Source organism: Onychomys torridus, chromosome 6, assembly GCF_903995425.1.
Source record: "Onychomys torridus chromosome 6, mOncTor1.1, whole genome shotgun sequence".
NCBI classification, from domain to species: Eukaryota; Metazoa; Chordata; class Mammalia; order Rodentia; family Cricetidae; genus Onychomys; species Onychomys torridus.
The window spans coordinates 98,562,509-98,585,443 of NC_050448.1; the positions used below are offsets into that span (position 1 = coordinate 98,562,509).

The window sequence follows — 22,935 nt, forward strand, 5'->3', positions numbered from 1 at the left end:
CCAGGAGGCTTTGGGTCATCATGAATTATCATCAGCAATAAAAACTCTAAGACACAATATTGCCCCTGTCTATCATTAAAAAAAAAAAATCAAATGAAACCAAACATTGGTGGGGTGTGGCGAAAGGGGACGCTTGCCCACTGTCTGTGGGAGTGAGATTGGCGAAGCCACTGTGTTAATCTGTACGGAGGTTTCTCAAAAAGCCCGAAATACAACTACCGCAGACCCACCTGTAGCCACTTCTAGAAATATATCCAAAGAACTCTATTTCCTACCACAGAGACACTCAGTCATCCACAGTTGTTGATGCTCTATTCAGAATAGGTAGGAAATGGAATCAGCCTAGATGTCTATCAGTTGATAAATGGGTAACTAAAGTGTGGTACATATACCCGATGGAATTTTGTTCGACTGTAAAGAAATAAATGAAATTTAATTTTCAGGAAAATTGATGGGACTGGAAAATATTTTACTAAGTGATCTAATCTGGACTTGGAAAGATATATGCCACATGTTCTCTCTCATATGTGATGCCTAGCTTTGAAATTTTTGATTTGTGTGTTTGATTTGGAGTTACTGCAAAGGTCACAGAGTCAGAAAGGGTCCTTGAGAGGAGGGAGAAAAGAGGCCTTGATGGATGTAGGAGATAGTAGAATATATGTGATATTAATGGAGGGGGGAAATGCTTGGGGTTAGAGGTTTAATCAGGAATGGGGGCACGTGGACTGAAGAGAGGGAGTGTAAGTGGATTAACCAGAGAAAACATACATAAAAATCTTTATCAAGATCTACTACTTTATAAGCCAATATAAAAATATGTAATTGTTTTTCAAAGATCCTTGAGCAGAAGTACCCTGCATGGGTAGATAATGCTCATGTCAGAAGACAGGGTCATTAATCAGAAATCTCAATGCCAGGTATAACATACTTCCCTCTGAATTACTGATCAAGGAGGTCCAGAGGCCTCCAAACAGTGTTGCCAAGACATCAATGATCTTACCCTGTGCTGAACTCTGCATGCTACAGTACTGATATGCCAGTCAAAGTACGCCCAGGGGTTCAACACTGACACAACTCTTATGGGGGGAACCAACTGTTTTCTGATTGGATTTGGGTGCTGCTCCCCAGGAGGGATTCATGCCTGATACAGTAACTCTGGTGAATAATTCAAGGTTAGGGAGTTCATAGGATCTAGGGAGGAACATATCACTGCTGTTTTGCTAAATGTTCATATTGTCCAATTGCCTCCTAAATATTAAGTTTATACATATAGGTAAGTGTTGCTTTCAACCTTTGTCCAAGAAACTTCTTTTTGTAGTAGGCAGTGGTTAATGCAAAGGCTCATCACTGGTCAAAGTGCTGAGAATAAGGGACTGGTGGGTGCTCAGCCCTAATATCTGTATCAACCTCTTCTCAACCGAGGTAATATCGTAGAAGTGTGGTCAGACAGATGTAAGAGCCACAGGACAGAGAGGAGGGCTGTGAAATTCAGTCTTCCAGATATGACATGGCCATTGCACTCACGAATAAAGATTGTGAGTAATTCAGTTTGCATGTCTCTCTGGTCCAAGTGGGAAGTTTTACTTAATATCTTCCTGTGATGATTTGAATGAGAAGGGCCCCCATATACTCATATTTGAATGCTTGTTTCACAGTTCATACAACTGTTTGGGAAGGATTAGAAAGTGTGGCCTTGTTGGAGGAGATGTGTCTCAGGGTGGGAGGTGGGGTGGGCTTCGAAGTTCCAAAAGTTTTGAAGTTCCCAGTTAAGTCTCTTGCTCCTTGCCTCATGTTTGTGGATCAGATGTAAGTTCTCAGCTACTGCTCCAGTGCCATGCCTGCCTGTCACAATGCTCCCTGCTATAATGGTCAAGGACTCTAACCCTCTGGAACCACGAGCCCCCAGATTAAATGCTTTCTTTTATAAGTTGCTTGGCTGTGGTGGTGTTTCATCACAGCCATGGAAAAGCAACTAAGACCCTTTCTTATTTAAGACCATTTGCAGCTGGGCGCAGTGGCGCATGCTTTTGACCCCAGCACCTTGGAGGCAGAGCCAGGTGGAGCTCTAAGTTCGAGGCCATCCTGGAAAACAGAGTGAGTTCCAGGACAGCCAGGGCTACACAGAGAAACTGTGGATTTAAAAACAAACAAAGAAAAAAAATTTGCAAAATCATTTCATTTTAGAGAAAAAGGAATTCTAGAGCGCAGGTGGGGATTTTCAAATGAATGGCCAATTTTCTGAAGTAGAGAAAGGACTGAGGAGGAAAGGAGGGCTAAGCAGAATGCACAATGGCAGTCTTGATCCTGTGATTTCCAAACACGAATAAGACATTTGGACAGTGTTTGCTGAGAAAGGGTTCCACTGTGTAGTGCAGATGGGCCTTGAACCTGAGTCCTCCTGCTTCTTCTCCCAAGCATCATAGTATACATGGGATTATATGTGTGTGCACTGCTCAGGGCTGGAAGCAGCTTTCTCTGAAATGGGAAGTATTCACTTCACTTCTAGAAATCCAAATCCACTAAGTTGTCTGTCTTAGTCTTATGAGGTATTAGAATGCTAGTGTACTTACTGAACTTTCAAGGGTCATTCATTTTTACTTTGTGTGTCTGAGTCCTTGGCCTGCCTGTATGTATGCACACCATGGGCATGTCTAATGCCTGGAGGTCAGAAGCAGGTATTGGATCTCCTGGAACTGGAGTTACAGAGGGTTGTGAATCACCCTGGGGGTGCTGGGAATTGAACCTGGATCTTCTGTAAGAGCAGGCAGTACTCTTAATTGCTGAACCAATACTCCTGCTCTCCTTGCCCAGCTTTTTAAAATTAGAGAACCCTTATTTAATTTTGTGTTCGGCATTAGCTGTTATTACATAGATTTCTTAATGAACACAAAAAACATAGTGTCTGATATTACATGCCAACATCACAGCAAAAACTATATCCTAGTAGATCACTAACAGCCACACTTGCCTGCAAGGTTATACACCTGGTAAGTTCTACAGTAAGTGGGATGTAAAATGTAGAGATGAATCCACATTTCTTTTTCCTGAGAAACACACAGAGGGAGAGGTAAGACCTAGATGATGTGGAAGGTTGTGCCCTCCTGTGTCCTTAAAGAGGAAGTGCTTAAAAACTGTTGCCTGCACTCAAAGAGCATGGCAGTCATTCTGGGCTGATGGCCCCCAAGTCACCAAAAAACTGCCTCCCTTCTGCTCCTCTGAGTTCCCAGGGCTCTTATTAAGAAGTGAAGATCTGTCACTTTTCTCGCACTCACTTTTAATTATTTCTTTGGCTTCTGTCTTCAAGTTTGTATTGGTTTTGGTATGATTAAATATTTAGTGAGAACCATTTTTCCACTTTCAATATTATTTTTTTAAACATATGGGGGAATTTAGAAAAACATCATGAGTCATCTACAATCATCTTCCGGTCCAACTTGAATAGGTCATCTTAGCCTAAGATAACAACTTCTAAAGGTAACAAAATGTCTAAGTCCTTGTAAGTGAAGAGGGAGAAAGCAGAGAGAAGAAAACAGAAATCCCCACATACACATGTCTGAAATATTTATGAAGCTATCCATTTAAAAAATGCTGGAGAAGGAATGGAAAAGAAGTTTTAACAAATAATCACAATGTCCCTCTGAAATCGGGCTTCATTAGTGTCTTGGGAATCCTTATCTGGGCATGGCGCCTCACTGTGTTTAATCCCAGCACTTAAAGAGGCCGAGACTAGGAAAGAAAGGAATCATTGTATACCTGAGAGATGGAATATTATTAGTCTGTCATATTTTATTTTATTAACTAACTAATTTATTTATTTATTTATTGGAAGAGCATGGAGGCTCTTACTTTTATATAGTCTAGGCTGGCCTTGAACTCTGTCTCAAAAAATACCTGGGGGAAAAAAAAAGAAATATAGCTAATTAGTATTCAAAATGCTTCGGAATTCTCCAGTTTAGACCAATAAGAATGTTTTGACCACTGCCAGAGAGATTAGTAAGAACATTTTTGACTGGAGTTAGCAGATCTAGGCCCCCAAACAAGGGCAGACAATCCCTTCTCCAAGAGATACAAAGAAAAAAAAAAATCCCGAAGAACTCAGGACTGTCCTTCTAAGTGATAAAAGTATATTCTATGTTTGAAAATGTTTATGCTCATCCTCGACGAGCAGGAAAGGATCTGATAAAATCAAATCTCGAGGCTTCTCCTATCCTTCAATAAAGCAAGGACAATACTGGGAAGTCAGTTGCTAAGCCACGAACTTTGGGATGGCCGCCTGGGCAGCTCTGGGCGTGGGGAAGAGTCGGCTGCCACCTGGTGGACGTTGGACATCACGTTTGCCTTAGAGCCTCTGCTGGGCTTCAGAGCGGGAGTGGGGTGGGTGTGGGTGGGGTGGGGGCACAGCCGGGCTCTGACTGTCTGGCTGACCTGGAGGAGGGGAGCTCGAATAACGTTGACCGATGTTAGAAACGGGTTTTATAAAATGCGGTGCTCAAGCAATTAGTTATCAGACTCACCTGTCACCTGTCGGTGTGTTAGATGACAAATTCCTGGCTCCCACCCAGATCTAGTAAATAAGTACCTAAGGTGAGGCCACACCAATCTTTATTCCTCTGGGAATGGAAGTTGGAAAACCATGCGTTAAAACACCAGAAAGTGAGGCATGGTGGTTCATCCTGTCATCTCACACTTGAAATGCAGACTCCACAGGAGTCCTTGGAGTTCCCAGCCTGCTGGGCCACAGAATGAGACCTCAGGTAAATAAAAACATTGAAAAGATACACTTTACTCAAGCAATGTGCTGTGTACAAAGGAACTGATCTCGCTGAGTTGATGAATTACCACATTAAAATCAAATGTTTGGAGCGATACATTGTTTCAGTATCACCCTCGGAATTGCGCTACTTTCAGCGCATAGTTCCGGGTTTGGTTTTGTCTGAGACAGGGTCTCAGGAAGCCCAGGCTAGCCTCCAAACTCCTCTGCAGCCCAGGGTGACCTTGAATTTCGTTACTACCTCCACCTACCACATGCTGGATTACCGGTTTGCACCATTAAGCGGGCTTCAGCTGGCATTTCCTAACTCAGATTCCAGCATCTAAGGAGCTCCTAACAGGCCACCGTGAAGAATCAGTTAGCCATATCTGACAAATGTTAACAAGAGGGCCGGGTGGCCAGGCCACCATCCACTGGTGCTGAGAGTGAATTAAAAAAGAAAGGAAGGAAGGAAGGGAGGAAGGGAGGAAGGGAGGAAGGGAGGAAGGGAGGAAGGGAGGAAGGGAGGAAGAAAGAAAGAAAGAAGGAAGGAAGGAAGGAAGGAAGGAAGGAAAGAAAGAAAGAAAGAAAGAAAGAAAGAAAGAAAGAAAGAAAGAAAGAAAGAAAGAAAGGAAGGAAGAAGAAAACCAGAAACCTGATTCTGAAGGACTAATTCACAACTTCCACGGTGACCTGCTTTATCCCGGCCCGGCTTGTTCTGTAGTGACTCTTAGGCCGGAGCAGATGACTGCTTTACACGTTTGAAAGACACTAGAAGAAAAATGACTAATGGTAAGCTGACTCAAGACCCAGCTGGGGCCTTTTGGTTTCGGTTGTTGCTGTTAGGGCCCAGTTGTGTTTTGTTTTTAACTGTAACTAGATGGCACACGAGGAAAACTGAGCAACGTCAGTTTAATTATATTTGCAACAAAAAGTACTCTGGATCCAAATAAAAATTCCAAATTGAAGCTTGTTTTGGTTTGTCATTCTTTTAAAGATCAAGTCTTCAGACCTCCGACTTGTGCTTCTGACTCAGAAACATTCTAGAAGTTCCGGGAAATCCACAAAAATTCCCTGGGCTGTTAGGTCCCTCCCTGCATGCTTCTGAACCTGGCTCCCGGCCTTCCTGGGAGCTGAACTGAACGCTAGCTAGCTCCGTAGAGGCCTAGGTGTCACTGTTGGTTTTGGAAAGCAACCTCTCGGGCAGGAGAGGGTTAGTGCTGCTCCACAGGGCGGGTTAACCCTTTGTCCTCCCAGGGAGCTGCAGCAGGCCTAAGACAGTGGGCTGCAGTGAAGGCTCAGCGGGTCAGAGCACTGGAGGTGTGGGGCAGCTTTGGGGAAGGAGGGGCAGAGTACTCCCCTTCCTATGTGATGGGCCTCAGGGATCCTACTGAACCTTATTCAGAATACCACCTACTCTACTTTGAGAATATACTTGACTTACAAATCTCTCTCCCCAAAGAGTGCTCTCCATATAACTAAGTAAGTACACTGCATCTGCCCTATTATTTTGAATTGAATATTACCTCAAAATATTACAAAATACTATCTCAAAAATTCACCATGGTCTCATCCATGTACTCACTGAAACTATGCCAGTGCACCTGAGGACTACAAAGCCAAAAAATGAAAAGCATGCTGAGCAGAGAGTGGACATACAGGCCGGGAGTGTGTGTGTGTGTGTGGGGGGGGGGGGTGGTGGTGGCGGGAAACAGGTAGCTGAAGCATTGGATGAGGTCAGAGCACTGTGAGTTTCATGGTTATCCTGGAAGACATAGCAAGAACAAATCTAAAATAAACAACAACATACATCAATGAAGACCTCTCAAATATTTAGATTAGATTTCTGATGTCAATATGAGATTTATATAGATACTAAACAAAGTCTCTAGCCCAGGTTAGACTCAAACTCCCTATGTAGTTTGAACTGCTCTTCCAGCCTCAACCTCCCAAGGGCAGGCATTGCAAGCACCCAGTTTTACACAGTGCTGGAGATTGACCCCAGGGCCCTGTGCTTGTAGGCTAGCCTTCAACTAACTGAACTACACACATTTCCCATCATGCTTCTGCTTTCTCTCCTCTGGCTGGGGTGGCTCTCTTAAAAATGAGATTCATACTAACAAAAGAACACACAAAGCTTGCCAGGTAACATTTCCCTGTAAAGTTCTTGAAACAGCAGCTCTTGTTGACGGCGGGAGTGTTGTTAGTAGAAGCAACAATTCTAACATTCAGTAAGTGCTTTCCACACTCCAGGGATTGCCCTATACATACACTGCACACTCATTTGTGTAATATTCCTTTCATAGCTGAGATACTGAGGTGTGGAGAGGCAGAATCACTTGTGTAAAGCCTTGAAACTCACGAGAAACTGGGCTGGATTAAGATGAAGGCACTTTGGCTCCAAGGACTCACTATTTCTTTCTTTTTTTTTTTAAGAATTACTTATTTTTATGTATATGTCTGTCTGCATGTGTGTCTGTATACTACATGTGTGCAGTACCATCAGAGGCCGGAAGAGGGCATTGTATTCCCTGGAACTGGAGTTATAGTTGTTAGCCATTCCATGTGGGTGCTGTGATTGAAACTCTGGTCTCCTGGAAAAGCAACCAGTGCTCTCAAACTCTAAACCACCTCTCAAGCCCTGGAGGACACACTCTAAACCACTATACAATGGGCCTCTGGTGTAGGAATAGTGGCCTACACTTGTCATCTTAGCTCTCAGGAGGCTGAGGCAGGAGGATCACTGCAAGATTGCAGGCTAGCCTAGACTCTGTAGTGAGAGTCTTTCCAACTCAGGGATACACAGTGAGATTCTATCTCAAAAATAAAAAGAAAGGAGGAGGGGAAGTGCCTCTGCGTGCTCAGAGTGTACATGCATTATCTCATGTAATCTGTCATGGAATCCACTTAAGACATCAGTTCTCAACCAAGTTATAACCCCTTTGGGGGTTGCATATCAGATATCCTGCATTATGATTCTTAACAGTAGAAAAATTATAAAGTAGCAGCGAAATAATTTTATGATTCGGGTCACCACAATATGAGGAACTGTATTAAAGGGTCGCAGCGTTAGGAAGGTTGAGAACCACTGACTTAAGATGTGATTATCTTTTTATCATCCCAAATCAAAGCATGTCCCTATCCCCTCCCCAGCCCTAGAGACCCAAGACCTCATACTCTCTGGGCAAATACCCCACCCCCAAATCCCAGCTTCTTTTTTAACTCCCAAATTTGGGGGGATTTTTGTTATTTAGTGCCTGTTTCTCACTAAAATTTGAGGGTTTTCTTTCTTTGCTGTTTTCTCCTGGTCCTTTACTGTCCTGGGACCAGTGAGTAACCTGGTAACGCGTGAGACTAGCCTGGTGGGAGTTAGAAGGATCTGGTCTGGCATACCCCCTTGAAATGTAAGGTGTTAACTGTGGTTGCGGGGAAGTATTTGAGAGGAAATGTGCTGGCTAAGTACACATGAACTTGACCCAGGCTAGAGTCCTCTGAGATGAGGGAGCCTCAATTAAAATAATAATAATAATAATAACGCTTGCATAAGATTGAGCTGAGGCAAGCCTCTGGAGCACTTTCTTAATTAGTGATTGATAGAGGAAGGTCCCATTGGTGGTGCCATCTCTGGTCTGGTGGTCCTGGGTTCTATCAGAAAGAAGGCTGAGCAAGCCATGGGGAGCAAGCCAGTAAGCAACACCCCTCCATGGCCTCTACACCAGCCCCTGCCTCCAGTTCCTGCCCTGTGTGGGTTCCTGTCCTGACTTCCTTCAATGATAGACAATGATGTGGAAGTATAAGCCGAATAAGCCTTTTCCTCCCCAACTTTCTTTTGGTCATAGTGTTTCCATGCAGCAATAGTAACCTAGAACAGGGATAGTTGTGTGTGGTGGGGATCTTCCAATGGGGTCTGCATTGCAGGAAGGGATTGACCCCTCCATGTACATCCAGGGCAGTTGCTGGCTCAACCAGAAGTGTGAGTCTCACGGGTCCCAGTGGTAAGTACTTGTATTCTTTGAAACACTGAAAACTGGTGAGTCCCTCATCATTATTCTGCTCAGAATTATTGTTGAAATGCCAAAAGTTATGGGTTTCAAAATAACCCATCTGGTGACTACCTAGTAGGAAATTTCTTTGAACTCCATGTCGTCTGGCTGGCATAGAGCCAAAGGATGATTCCCTGTGTTTAGTCTGCATATCTACCTGTGCTCTCCTCCTCTATGCACAACCCCCTTCTAAGATTTTGTTCTGTTTTATTCTGATTTTATTGTACTTTTTTCATCCCAGGGATTGAACCTAGGGCCTCTCACATGCTAGACAAGTGATCTACATCCCCAGCCTCCAATCTACTTTCTAAATTGCATCCCAAGCCTAGCTAGTGAATGTAACCTAGTCACACAAACTCACTGTCAGAGCCACCTTTTTTTTTTAAGCTTATAAAATAGATATTTCTCAGAGACTTATTTCCATTTCTACCAAACTGTCGTAGTATATCAATTTATGGACTATCTTATGATGACAGCAGTGTCCTTCCTAAGGTCACTCATTGTACCCAAAGTCATGTATACAGCACAGGGAACTGGATCGTGAATTTGCTTGCCCAATAGACAACTAGCAGGTCTTACGGACTGAGAGCCCAGAATGGAAACTATATGGTCTTGTATAGAGAGTAGAGTCTTGGCCAGCAAGTGTAGAGCTAAGCTTCATCCACTACCCAAAGCTCAGAACTACCACAAAAGCACCATTAACTCTTCTGACCCCAGAAGAGCTGAAAGTCTTAGAGCTAGGTCAGTAGATCTAAATGGTAGAGATAGGGGAAGCTTTTCATTTTTATATCTCTTGTTTTCCCTCCTCTCTGACTGTTAGATGTGTTATTAACCACCCTGAGTTTCAGGTGCTTCATAAAGTAGAAAAATACCTTCATTCTTGGGGTAATTCCAAGGAGTAAAGGGAGTATGGCTTAAGAAGGCAGGCTGCACACTGAGTTATCCAGGGCATGCTAGCTCACAGTGTACAGCCTAGGGCAAGGTCTCTAGCCTTTGTGTCTTAGAATCTCATCTATAGTCCATGAAATGGACACAAAAGATGTTACTTCCCTTACCTAAACCGCTGGTCAAGAGGATAGTGTATGAAGCATACTCAGCCAATTCCTGGCTACAGGCTTTAAAAGGACAGTATTATCATATAAAACTATAGTCTATATAAATATTTCACAGACTGCCTGAGGTATAGCAGATGATTACATTCTGCCTTTGACCTAGTCCTCAGAAGCTGTGAAACTGTGTGAACGGCTGCCCCATCTTCCATCTCTAACTGCCATCCTGATATGAACTGAAAGTCTTCATTCAGGGTTGTTGGTGTGTGAAAACACCATCATCAAGTGTAACAGAACACAACACTGTACTCTTTGATGTCAACTTCCAAGAAGAACATTTTTCTGTGTATTCCTACAAGGCGCATTTATTTTTCATGCAGGGCCAACTACAGTCCTTTGCCTTGACACTGTTTCTCAGGAACATTTCTTATGGAGCAGAGGAGGTGGGAACTGAGGGATCAGCTCTTTGCAGAGTGCTTTGAACATTTCTGAGTGTTCCCATTAGGGAAGGGAGGTTGAAGGGCAGGTCTTGGGAGAGTTTGCTTAGGGACTCTGACTAACATTTCAACAGGAAGAATGAGATAAACAGAGACCACCACAAGGATCTTTACATGTAAAAAAAAAAAAAAATGAAAAATAAAAGCAAAAACTGATGTGTGTGTCCATAATGACAAAAGTCACTTATAGGGTCCAGTAGAAGCCACCCTCTTCTTACTCTTGAGTTGTTCTGTTAGCTCCCAAACTTCTGACGAAATCAATAATCTCATAAATGTCTGACAGGATGTGACTTTTTCCTCACAGTGATCTGGGGGGTTGAACTTAGGAACCTTCATCTGCATACCTGAGCCGTAACACCCCTGACCCTAGATTTGACAATGTTAAAATTAAAATTCTCTTCATTCAATTGTCTCTCAGTAGTTTGTTGATTTCTGGGTGCCAAGTGGTAGATTAGCGTGCATGCATCATATGGACACACACTTTAAACATTTGGGAAATAGGCTCCACCTGACCCTGTCAAGGAAACAGTTGTGTCTCGGTGGTCCTTTGGGGGATGGAAGCTCACAGGGGACAAATGGTGTCTGGTCACTCAGCACGTTGCCCGGTGTCTGGGCCCTATGGGAATTTACTGGTCTGCTTTGTGGCTGGAGGCCAACCCTGGTAGGAAGTCAAGAGAAGAATTTCAACTCGGTATTTTCCCAGAATACTTGTTGACTCTGCCAGCAGCTTTGAAGTGTTCACAAAAGTCTTTGTGTGTCCCCCCAGAGTCCAGAGATATGGGACATAAGACCAGAGGGGGTCAGTGTTTCTGGGAATATTGGTTGTTGGAATTTACATACTTTTCTCATTATATATATAATATATATTTATTATTTAGTACATATATTAAAAAATAAACTCAACAACTCTGATTTTAGAAGAGTTGAACGTGTTCTCCACATCTCCACATGAAAGCATGTCAAAGATTAAGCATTTCAGAAAACAGGCACTTCTTGATGACCTTGATTTCAAATACGCCTCCAGGCTGCCTGGTGGGGACTCATAAGAGAGCGCCGCTGACACTGAGGAATTCACTCTTAAGATGTGGGTGTTTGTGGGCTCTGTACTAAGTGACTGAGGTGATGCCCAGTAAGTACTGACCGCCCCTAGTCTGGCACTCTGAATAGGCATTCCTGGAAGTGCCTCAGAGAGCTTTGTGCTTTCAGAGGTAACAAGGACCCTTAGTGTCCTCTATCCCAGTGACTGCCAACAGGAAAGCAGCCTCATCCCTTTAAAAGAGGATCATCTGTTTTTGACGTCACAGATGTGACTACTGATGCTAGAATAGAGGCTGTGAGATAATCCACAGCTGTTCTACACTGAGAGCGGGTGGTGCTAAAACAGCATTCTTAACCTGTGGGTCGTGACCTCTTTGGGAATTGAAGGCCCCTTTCACAGGGGTCGCATATCAGATATTTACATTATGATTCATAATGGTAGCAAAATTACAGTGATGAAGTAGCAATAAAGTGATGTCAGTTTATGTTAAGTATTTGTGACTTAGACATGTTTTCCTGTGCTTAAAACTCAGTTACTTCTTGTGAATATTAAATGGGATGTTGATGGGTGCTATTTTCAACAATCATTGTAGATAGTGCCATTTTCCATGTTCTAGAGTGACCACCCAAATGTGCATTATAAAATATAGTTCTAAAACGTGACAGCGGATAGTCTACATACACACACTCAAAACAGAACACACTTATGATGGAAGTATTAAAGATAGGCTAGTGAGTGTTCTTGGGTTAAGGTGTCAATGCACTTCCTCCATAAAGTGGGGAAGGCTGAGCTTGTATTTGCATTTACCTGCCTTCCTCCTAGAATCTTCCATGTTCTGTATACAGCATCATGTTCCTCCTGGGAAGAGAGGCTTGAGGCATTATAAAGGGGAAACTCTTAGCGAAGAATTTAGCAGAGCGGCTGTGATCACCTCAGAGAATAAAGCATCCCTCTGGGTACTCCACTTCAGGCACCCAATACAAGGCACGCTTAGGGATCCATTATTGCTGTTCTTGACAATAAAAATCGACTTCATAAAGAGACAAGCAAAACAAAACAAAACCAACCAACAGAAAAAGAAAAGAAAAAAAAAAAGGAAAGCAAAAAGGAACTGTTTTTCCATACTCCTCACCCAGCCAACCAGCTGACCCAACAAACCTCCACCTAAGCCAAGCCAGGGCTCAGATTTGAAAGCGGGTGCAGCAGTGGTTAGAACCCAGAGTTCCAGCCTCCTACCTGCCACAATGACATCCCTGCCATAACTCCAACGCAGGGGTGGGGGCATACTTGGCTCTGGGGAGGAGGGAGAAGAGGAGAAAGCCCATCTGTCTCAGGGAGTTGGCTTGGTTTGCTCCTTCCCACACTGGTCTTTGGGGGAGTTTGAGCTAGTTTCCACCCATGGACCCTGTCTGGGTCCTAGCTGAGGACTTTGCCACCATCTGTAAAAACTAGTTTTTTACTGAGTCTGTAAGCTGGGCACATCTCTTAGAGGGTTTTCTCAACCCTCGAGCAGTCTCCAGATAAGAAGACAACATAGCCATATTAGCTGTGTCTTTGTTTATAAACTGCAAATAGTGGTTCTGCTGAGATCACTAGTCAACAGGAAACAGAGCAAGGATACTTCTCATTACTGCACACCACACACCGCTGCATAACTGTGAATACTTTTTGTCACTGCTAACAAGGGTACTTAGAACCAATGATTTCAAATTAACGACCTGTCATCCATAAGGAAGAGTACCCATAAGTTCTATATCTTCCTTCTAACTCATGCTATGTTAAGAATGCGAAGTTATGCCACACATGGTGGCATACATTGCTTTTTTTTGGTGGCATACTCTTTTAATCCTAGCACTCTAGACAGAAGCTGGTGGGTCTCTAAATTGAAGCCCAGCCTGGTCTATAGTGAGTTCCAGGATTGCTGGGTCTACATAGAAGAACCCTGTCTCAGAAAAGCAAAAACAAAATGAAACAAAAAGCTGAGTTATTAAAATGACCTTTTCCAGGCAGGCGCTGGTGGTGCACCCCTTTAATCCCAGAACTTAGGAGGCAGAGGCAGGTGGATCTCTGTGAGTTCGAGGCCAGCCTGGTCTATAAAGCGAGTTCCAGGAAAGGCACACAGCTACACAGAAAAACACTGTCTCGAAAAAAACAAAAACAAACAAACAAACAAACAAAAATGACCTTTTCCCTGTTTCATATGAAGAAAGAATTTTTGGTTGTTCCATAACAATAAAAAGTACACGGCATTCAACAAACTGCCTATGCAGGCAATAAATAAATGCAAACATGCTATTGTCTAAGGGGCTGGTTTGGCCGTGTATTCTGCAAGAATCTTCCTAATTAATTTCCATAAAGGTAAATAGAGAGCAAATCATTCCCTGTGGTTGTATTGTCACCCAATGCAATAGAAGGTTTTCTAGAGAGGAGTGGACAGTGAGTCCCACTGCTCTGTAGCTGACCCAATGCTCCTGATGTTTTGGAAACACCTAGAAGTGACAGTTTTATGGATGCTCCCAAAAGGAAATGGATGCTCTCCAAAAGGAAATTCAGATGCTATAAGAGAAACATTAGAGAAATGATTAAGAGCAAAGTCATACATGAAGCATTTAAGGAATCCATCCAGTGCACAGATAAAGAAGGTAATATTTTAATAGGATAGTGGAATACAGCAGAATGGCAGAAGAAGACAGGAATACAGGTATCTTGAGACTGAAGTGTTACTGTGTGCTCTCGAACCAGGGAAGACTTTCCATGAAATCTCTAGACACAGCCACCCCCTGCACAAAGCAGAGGGTTTCCCTGGAGCTGTTACAACTGCTTTGCACCCCTCTGCATGAGCTCACATTGAGCATTTTCCATGGTTGGTTGCACTCAGACTTAAAATAGATATGAGAAAGGTCTTCAGGTTTGCCATCAGTGCCATTATTAACCTCATAGCCAGCTGGATGACAACACGGTGTGTAAGCAGTCCAAAGTTACAAGGTAACCTTGTTCAAACTACCCTGGTTCGTCAAATGCAAGTGAGAAAATAAAGGCGCAGGAAGAGAATCGCAAGGGACAGTGGAGGAGGCGTGTGCCAAAGAGCAGATTGAACAGGAGGAGGAAATCTGGGAGGTCACCCAGACAGCTCTCCGAGGTTCTTGCTTTGTCTCTATGCCCCAGATCCTGTGGTCAGAACCCCTTCCAGTCCCAATTCTGTGGCTTCTCAGAGCAAAATGATAGCCACTGCAACTCTCTCTCTGTCCACCCTCCTTTTAATGTTGCTCATTCTACTGTGCTACCCTCTGCCTCAGCTGAGGAAAACAAACAAGCGCTTTCATGGGCAATGGGAGATACACTCAATAGTTCCTTAAGACCCTGGGGAAGGACCATGGAGATCCCTTTCTAAGGATAACGAGATTTCTCTCCCTGTCCTAACTACTTCAAATACATCTTCTGAAACGAGTCAGTGTGTGTGAGAACACCTAGTAAAGGGCCCAATACAGAGTTAGTGCTCTGTAGCTAAGATCCTCCTTACAACCTATTGCTAAGTTACATAAATCCCAACAAGTCTCCCAGTCCCTTCTCTGTGGCAGCAAGCAGGCATCTGAGGTGATTGGGCAGAGCTGATTCCTGTCCTCGAGGGATTTCCTATTTCCTTAATACCAGAAATAGAACTAAAGGATGACTTGAAGGGAATCTCGGTCATCACATTATATTTTCACCACCTTTGAGTCCTTTCCCTGCAGGAGCACAGCTATGTGACATTAAAGGCTATGCCTCCAAGCTTGGTTACTCTGATCACTGTCTGTGGCTAAAGCCTAAATCCTAAGAAGTGTCCTGCTTACTTGATGTAATGGCACACACCTATTTTGGGATATCACAGATAGTTTTAAGTGTGCAGAGGAAATAAACACATTTTAAGTCAAACTGAGTTGGTGTTTTGACCCAAAAACATATTATTATGCTTCTTGGACCCAGATTGGGAGGTAACGTATCTGAAATTAAGTAAGCTGAGGATCTGCTAAGCATTCTCGGGGGCTCAACACTGCAAACAATTCCTTTCAAGCAAAGTGGACACTCAGCTTCCGCTATGAGATCACTCCTCCATGACAGACGGTTTCCACACCTGTACTGTGACACCACTTTTCTTCGCTGAGAACTTCGGCCTTGGTGCCACAAAATACGATGAGGAGGCCGATTCTGGCTTTGGAGAGGTGGGAACACTCACAGGCACCGGGGACGCACTGACTGGTGAGGTGGCCTCGGCGAAGAAGGAGGGCTGAGAGGTATAGGCCGGTACCGAGTATACAGATGAAGCCTGCGCATTTGTGGGGGAGCCAATATTCACCTGTCGGGGAGGAAGGGCTTGCTTCATGGCCACGGTTGAACTGACCTTGACTGTTGACTTTTGAGGGAGGCCATCCTTTGAATCGGGAGGTTGGAAGGTAAACAAAGACGCATTGAGCTGATACGGTTGGTGCTTCATGACATCCAAAGTGTTAAGAGGCTTCTTGCCCTTTTTCTTGCTCATTTTGGAGGCCTGGGCCACTGGTGGCTGAGACTTGATAGCAGCCAGTGGATAGGAGGGGGAATGGATAGGATTGTAGGCCATAGGAGGGGGTGCTCGAACATTGGAGGAGTACTTCCAACTGGCGGGAAGGGATGGAGTGGGAGACTGGGCCCGAGCTGTGTGGGCCTGCACTGTGTCGGAATCTACCACATACTTCTCCATCCTCGATTGCCTTTTAGCAAACAATTGGGCTCCTTTCCCACTCATTCCGGGAAGCTCATTGGATGGTCCCCCTGCACCAGCATGAGCAGCATTTACTTGTGGTGTGGGTGCTGATAGCTTGGGTGTGTAGTTATGACTGACCACTGCTGCCTGGGGCCCTTTGAAGGGACCAGCCAGGTTCAGTGCGCTGGCAGGCCGGGCAGGAGGGCAGGAAGGCTGAGCTATTTTGATGGAGGATACAGCTGTGACCTGCGGAGGGTTTGGTAGATTTGATGTGGGGAAGGCAGGAAGCTGGGCTGGGGCCACCCCTGGAGACCAGACTGGAGAAACTGGAGTTACTGGTTGGGAGGAGGATTTGACTGCAGCAGGCTTTGGAGCAACCGGAGGTGGGGTCTTTTGTTTGGCAGAACTTTGCATGAAGTTACAAGCCTCTGCACCTAAACTGAGGTAGTCTTCTTCAGGCCCAGAATCTCCTCCAGCTCCAGTGCCCCGCTTCCCTTCCGCATTTTGAAGAAGCGACAGGAGCTCAGGGTTGGGGCTCACTTTGGTTTCTTTAAAAGTAAACATGGGTTTTGTTGTGCCCCGTCTTTTGGCTTCTTGCAGTATCCCTGTTCTTTTCGCCGGCACGGCGATCCTCTCATCCCGGGAAGCTATCTGCTCAGATGAATCATAGAAGGCTGGTGGTGACCATGGAGCAGGCTGGGGCCATGGAGGGGGCTGTGCTGGGCCAGTGATTGGACTCGATACCCCTCTGGAGAAGGCTTCAGGTGGAGGTGAGACGGCGGAGTAAGGTGGCGGAGCAGGGAAGTCGGAGATGGGGCTTGTCACACTCCGTGTTGGGGAGAAGGGGGCTGCTGGCTGGTTCATAGTTCCCAGGAAAGGCTTGGCGGTTCTGTTCATAGGGATCATCCTCTGGGCCCCTGCTGTCTCAGACACTCCACTGAAGCCGTTCTGTTGTGGCATGTTGCCAAGACTCCGACCCATCTGGATGGAGCTCTCGCTCACAGAGCTCTGCATTCTCACGGATTCCTCTTCCTTCTTTTGGTAAGAAGTCGTGGTTCTCACACCGTCCATCTGCAGCCCGTCTGGTCCTCTACCTGGCATCACACTCGTCTTCTCCTCTTCATTTTGGGCTGTGAACTGTTCCATCCTCTCTCTCCTCTTCGCAAACATGAGCGCTCCCTTGCCTGTGGTGTCTGGCAGCATCTCCATCTTGTCCCCTCGGCTCAGCTTCTTTTCAATGTCCACCAGTCCAGAATCCCAGTCAAAGTTCACAACCTGTGCGTTGTCGTCAGTGTCAGACAGGAACTCTTCATCCACTTCGGACTCGCTCGTTCCAAGAAAGGCAACTTCGCTTAGCTCGTCCTTGTCTCCTTCTTCCTGGTCCTCCTCCTCCTCCTCTCCTCGTTCAAGCTCGCCAGTACCGTAACTGACTAGGGTGTACTTCCGGGCCCTTCGCCGCCTCTTCTTAAACATCAACACCCCCTTGGAGTTGGGGTTGGGAGCATCCGTGAGAAGGAGAGCGATGCTTTTGCATTTAGACTTAGCTTCTTTCACTTGCTTTTCAGACAGACTTTCACTCCTCCTGAGCCCTAGGGAAAGGACACAAATGGTACTGAATTGATGGATGCAATTGATTTTCAATTGGGAAAAATGAATATATAAAAAATTCTTATGAATGGGTACTGAAGAGATCTAAGTCATGTATTTTTCATTCATCCACTCTGCCACCACCCTCTGTGTTCTGGGAGTACCCATGATCAAGCACTGAACTACACCACTTTTTATTTCTTTTCAGATTTGCACTTATATAATAGTAATATATAGCACAGTGTGACATCTTGTACCATTTACTCACCTAAACACAGCTTTATATATGCTGACCTACAAGATAGCTCACAGCTCTGCCCCCACCATGGATTCTTAAACTTTAACACAAAAATAGGTTGGGAAGTGCCAGTTAATAGGATATGATTGTATTAAAAAGAATATACTTTGGGAACATAATATGTTTTGGAAACAAGATGTACTTTGTACTGCCATATGTAAAAGTAAAATGTTAAAACTGAATGCTTCGATGCAATGCACTTAAATATTAATTAAATATTAAATATTGAAGCTTCTCCTTTTTGACTTTGACAACCACCTCAAATCTTTCCATTGAGTGGCTTAATTAATATAAATTCACAATACTGAATTTATAATTGACTGTACTGAGTTAATAATTAGCTGTACTTCAGAGTACTAGGACATTGTGCAAGTCTCTAATCAAGTCTAGGTTCAGCACTATCTACATGTTCTATAAACGTGACAGCAGATACAGTGCTGCTTGAGGTGCAGAAAGAACAAGTGTAAACCTTGGGACTGTTTAGAAATTACATGAGGTCTTTGAAACTGATGCAGCAATCAATCATGCCATTTAAAAAAGACCTTGGCAGTTTTCAAATGACAGACTTCATATTTTCACTTTTGTTATAAAGCATTAATGGGAAATTAATTTAGAGCATCAATTAATTATAACCACTTTTAAAGGACCTGTGCTACTCTGACCCTCCCCCCCCCCTTTTTTTTTCTGGAGTTGAGGACCGAACCCAGGGCCTTGGGCTTGCTAGGCAAGTGCTCTACCACTGAGCTAAATCCCCAACCCCTATAACCACTTTTATTGAGTATGATCCATGAACACATTTTATAATATCTGGAGCTAAATGAAGATATCAGAAAAATAAGGTACTTCACGACTGAAGTTATTTTTGTTGTTAAAAGCCAGACGTGGCTAATAAAGTGAAAATCATTTTAGAGCAACCTTACAGATGTTTTCCTGGGGACCAAATCTTGTGGTGACAAACTGGTTCAAACTCTGGTCGTTCTTAGGCGTGCTTCTTTTTTGACTAGTGATATCACAGCTTGTTATTAAACTGATAGTGACAACTGCACAGTTGTCCACTCACCACCACCATGTGAAGTCTGCACATGCTGTCATGGCACTCGGGGTTAATATGCTATATATGTGAGGGTGTCTAAGGGATAAGGAGCGGCGGCGGGCACTTGCCAACAGAGCTACAAATGGCTGTGCTAAAAATATGCACCCAAAGGAACAACAAGGACTAGAAAGCTGAGGCATCACTTGGGGTAACCAACTTCATTGCTATCGTGCACAGTCAGCCTTTGCAGCCTCAACGTGAACCCCAAAGTTTGTAAAACTAAAGAACCATGTCTACGAAAGAAAAAATAATGACGTGTAACTGCCATTCTTGACCTCATTCTATTTGTGACCTTAGTAACCCAGATAAAACAAAATGCCAGCAGCGGCCTTGCATTGAGCCCCATTTTCTGTGGGAGAAGCCTGTGCTGCCTGCCCATGGCCCTGGAGACCAGGCCTGGAAGGTGAAGTGCACCGCCACCTAGTGAGCCTTCCACCGGCAAGGATCATGTAACTGCTGGGCATCACACATGCCCCTGTCCATCAAACACTTCTGCAAGCATCATCAAGCCGCAGAATGCCTTTTTTTTTTTTTTTTTTTTTCAAAATGAAGCTCTGCCTTTCATATCAGTGTGGAGCCTGCCTTAGAGGCACTTCAGAAGGCAGAACTTAAACTGAGCCCATTTAAGTTCTAATACTCTGAAGAGTATTTTAACACAAAATGCCAAAACATTCTTCAACAAATAAAAAGAGGCACATTCCATATTTCTTTAACAGTTCCTGCATCTTTGGGGATAAAATGTTTATGAAAAATATTTCAGTCCAATATGAAGTCCAAATTTACTGCTTCCAATTCCAAAACTGGTATTCTCCACACTATTTATATTTGTTATTTTGTGCATTAATTAAAGCATTAAAGATGGTAAAGGGGTATGATAAAAATATTTTTTAAAAAGTTCATGCAGTAACCAACTAACAAAATACAGTAAACTCCCAGCTCCCAGGACCCCGGCAGGACTTACGAGCATGTCGTGCTCTGTGCTTGTGTGGTCTGCTGAGATCCTTTCCTGAGCGTTGATCTTCCCCCTGCTCGGTGCCTTCTGGTGAGACCGCAAAGGAGACCAGAGAAGGAGGTGCTTCTGACTGCCCTCCTTCCACCCCAGAAGCCACACACCCCTTTCCTGCCTTCAGCCGGCACTCTTCCGCCTTCTGCCTGTCACGGCCCTCTAGAATCACTTCCACCTGGGGCAGCCCTGCACCTCCTGCTTCTCTTCCCTGGATCACTCTCAACTTCCGGCCGCTGGAGGTCTGGATTGTCGTGCTAGACAGCACAGAAGTGCCTGCTTCCTCAGGAGCAGCGATGGAATTTATGGGGATGGTCTTCTCGTGCTGTGAACTCCAGTCTGGTTCAGGAGACTTGGATTTTTCATTTCCCTGGAGGGTCACTAGAGGGCCACTAGTGTATTGATGGCTTTCCTTTGGGAGGGACAGTTGCAGCTCAACCACACAGCCTGGCTGGCCTGCTTCTGCTTTTTCCCTTAAGATGACCTCTTCTAGCAAGTGTCCTTCTTGGGAGCCAAGCATCTGGGGAATGTTTTCTCCTGTTGTACATTCCGCATAACCCCAAGCATTTCCTTGGTCATCAGTTAGGGGAACTCTACTTTGGACTGGAGCAAGAAAGAAGTCTTTGCACTGGGGCTTTGTGGCTGGAAGAATCTGCAGGGTGGTACTTTCCATGGGCCCCTCCTGTGGAAGATGGTGGTGGTTTATGTTTTCTGTTTCAGAGTCCAAAGTCTCGATTGTCCCACTAGATGGTCTGCATACAAAAATAATCCCAAACAAAAGTCAGCTTGTGTCCCACCTGCCAAAGAATTTCCCAACAGTTATGATGTTTCATGCATGGTTCAATAAAATGATTCCAATAACTGAAATGCATTAAAAAAACCAGAACTTGACAGCACATCTATATGGCTACTAAAGAGCAAGATAACATTGTCTTTCAAGGACAAGAAAATTGCTTTTGCTTACAAAAAATTGAAATCTAAACCCACCTTTAATTCAGCCTTCATTTGTAAAAAAAAAAAAAAAAAAAAAAAAGCGCACCGGATATAACTATCTGTGTGCCCCTCATTTGAAATTGTTTGGGTTTTCTCAAGGAACTATGTTTGCTGTAGGTGACCAGGAATTTCAGTGTCCTCTGTAGTAAGTTTTGGCCAGGACATCATCAAGTCACATAGACACATCCAGAGCATCAGATCAACCTTAAACTAGAAACTATTTTTAGACATGGTATATGCTTGAAAGGATGAAATGGAAGTCCATTTCTAAGCTCTAGCGAGCAGAGTAGACCCCAGACCAGATCCCCTAGGCAAAGAGCAATCCTTCCTATGCTGCAATGAGTTGCTCAGTCGTGTGGTATTTACAATCTGAGACGCCAGCCCTTCTCTTTGTACCTGTCGCTTCCAGCATTTTCCATATAGAATCTCTGTCCTCAGACTGGTTCTTTATCTCTGCCTAGGAGACCAGAGCTCTTTCACAGATTCCTCTGAGGAAAAGCTCTCCATTCACTGTCAGGTTTGCATGTTTGGGTTTGTGAGAAGCAATGTCAGTTCAGGAGTCAAGTAACTCCTTCCTGAATCTCCGAGCTCTGAGCCCGTTTATAAGAGAAGTGTTGTTCACAGAACAGCTGTCGGAGAGGCCTTTACTTCTCATACTTGTCAAGTTTTCAAGCAGCTTCCTTAGGATGGATCCCACTGGTACAGGGATCATCCACACAAGGGAAGCTCCTACTTTTCTTCTACTCAAAGGAATTTATTTACTCTAGAATTATGTGGGAGTGGAATTTTAGGTCAATGTACAAAATGTGATTTTGGCTACATTTAGAAAAACCCAACAAAAATCAAACCAATTGTTGCTTTCTCTATGCAAGCCATCTGAAAAGCTTCATAGCAGTATACCATTTAAAAATTATAAAAGCAAAACAAAATAACATAAAAAAATAAGCCAGGTGGTGGTAGTGGTGCATGCCTTTAATTTCCAGCTCTTGGGTTGCAGAGGCAGGTGGATCTCTAGATTTGAGGTCAGCTTGGTCTACAGAAGGAGTGAGTTCCAGGACAGCCAGGACTACCCAGAGAAACTCTGTCTCGAAAATCCAAAGCCAGTGACAACAACAAACAAAACAAACCCAAAATTATACTTTTTGAAATATGTTGTTAGCAGATTAGGCCATTCTTCTTTTCACTTTTTGAGACAGGGGCTTTACACTATAGACCACATGGGCCTGGAATTCCCTCCATAGCCCAGACTTGAAGTCATAAAGATCCTCCTATCTCAGCCTCCTGCGAGTTGAGACTCTAAGGATGAGCTAGCAGTCCAGGTAGTTCATTCTCATGTAGGAAATGATGAATACCTCTATGCAACTGAATCTGAGGTGCAAAAATCAGAGAGGTTTAATCTAGCAGAATTGGGGATAAAGGTAGCTGAAATCACTTTGAAGTATTTTATTCATCAATTATGCACCTATGAAGAGAGTAGTTTCAGTTCATCCTAGCCTTATAGACTGTGATGTAGGTAAGCAGGCTAGTGCTAATATTTCTTGGGGGCTGAAATGAAATGCATACACATCAATAAAAAGTCAAAGATGTGAAAGGGAGATTCATGCACACAGGTACTCAATCCCACCATTTGTCCAATTAGAAAATCATTTGCTTTTGATTGTTTTATGGTTTTAATAACATCTAAGGAAATAAAGATTCAGTATTAAAAAGATGGTTTTTGTTTGGTTTTTAAATGTTAGCCAGCCATCTCCAGGTGTAAGGTCAAACATGGGTCCTCTGGATGACTGTCACATGACTGAGGGTTGTTTAGCTTTGGGAACATGTGCAGGTGTCCACATTGCTGTTGCTTTAGGGTTCATAAAG

The 22,935-nt window shown here is 44.0% G+C and overlaps 1 protein-coding gene across 2 annotated transcripts in view; it reads right to left on the reverse strand.

Annotated features, from left to right (window-relative positions):
* Synpo2 (synaptopodin 2) overlaps positions 1 to 22,935 on the reverse strand; it is a 156,247-nt gene that overhangs the window by 17,543 nt on the left and 115,769 nt on the right. The window contains exons 3-4 of one of the 2 annotated variants that reach the window (XM_036191077.1): positions 20,038 to 20,831; positions 15,490 to 17,687 (exon numbers count right to left, since the gene is read on the reverse strand). In XM_036191077.1, the coding sequence (XP_036046970.1) occupies positions 15,490 to 17,687; positions 20,038 to 20,831 (2,992 nt within the window). Of the gene's footprint in view, positions 1 to 14,006; positions 17,688 to 20,037; positions 20,832 to 22,935 lie in introns of those variants that run through there. The other variant, XM_036191076.1, reaches the window with a different exon arrangement.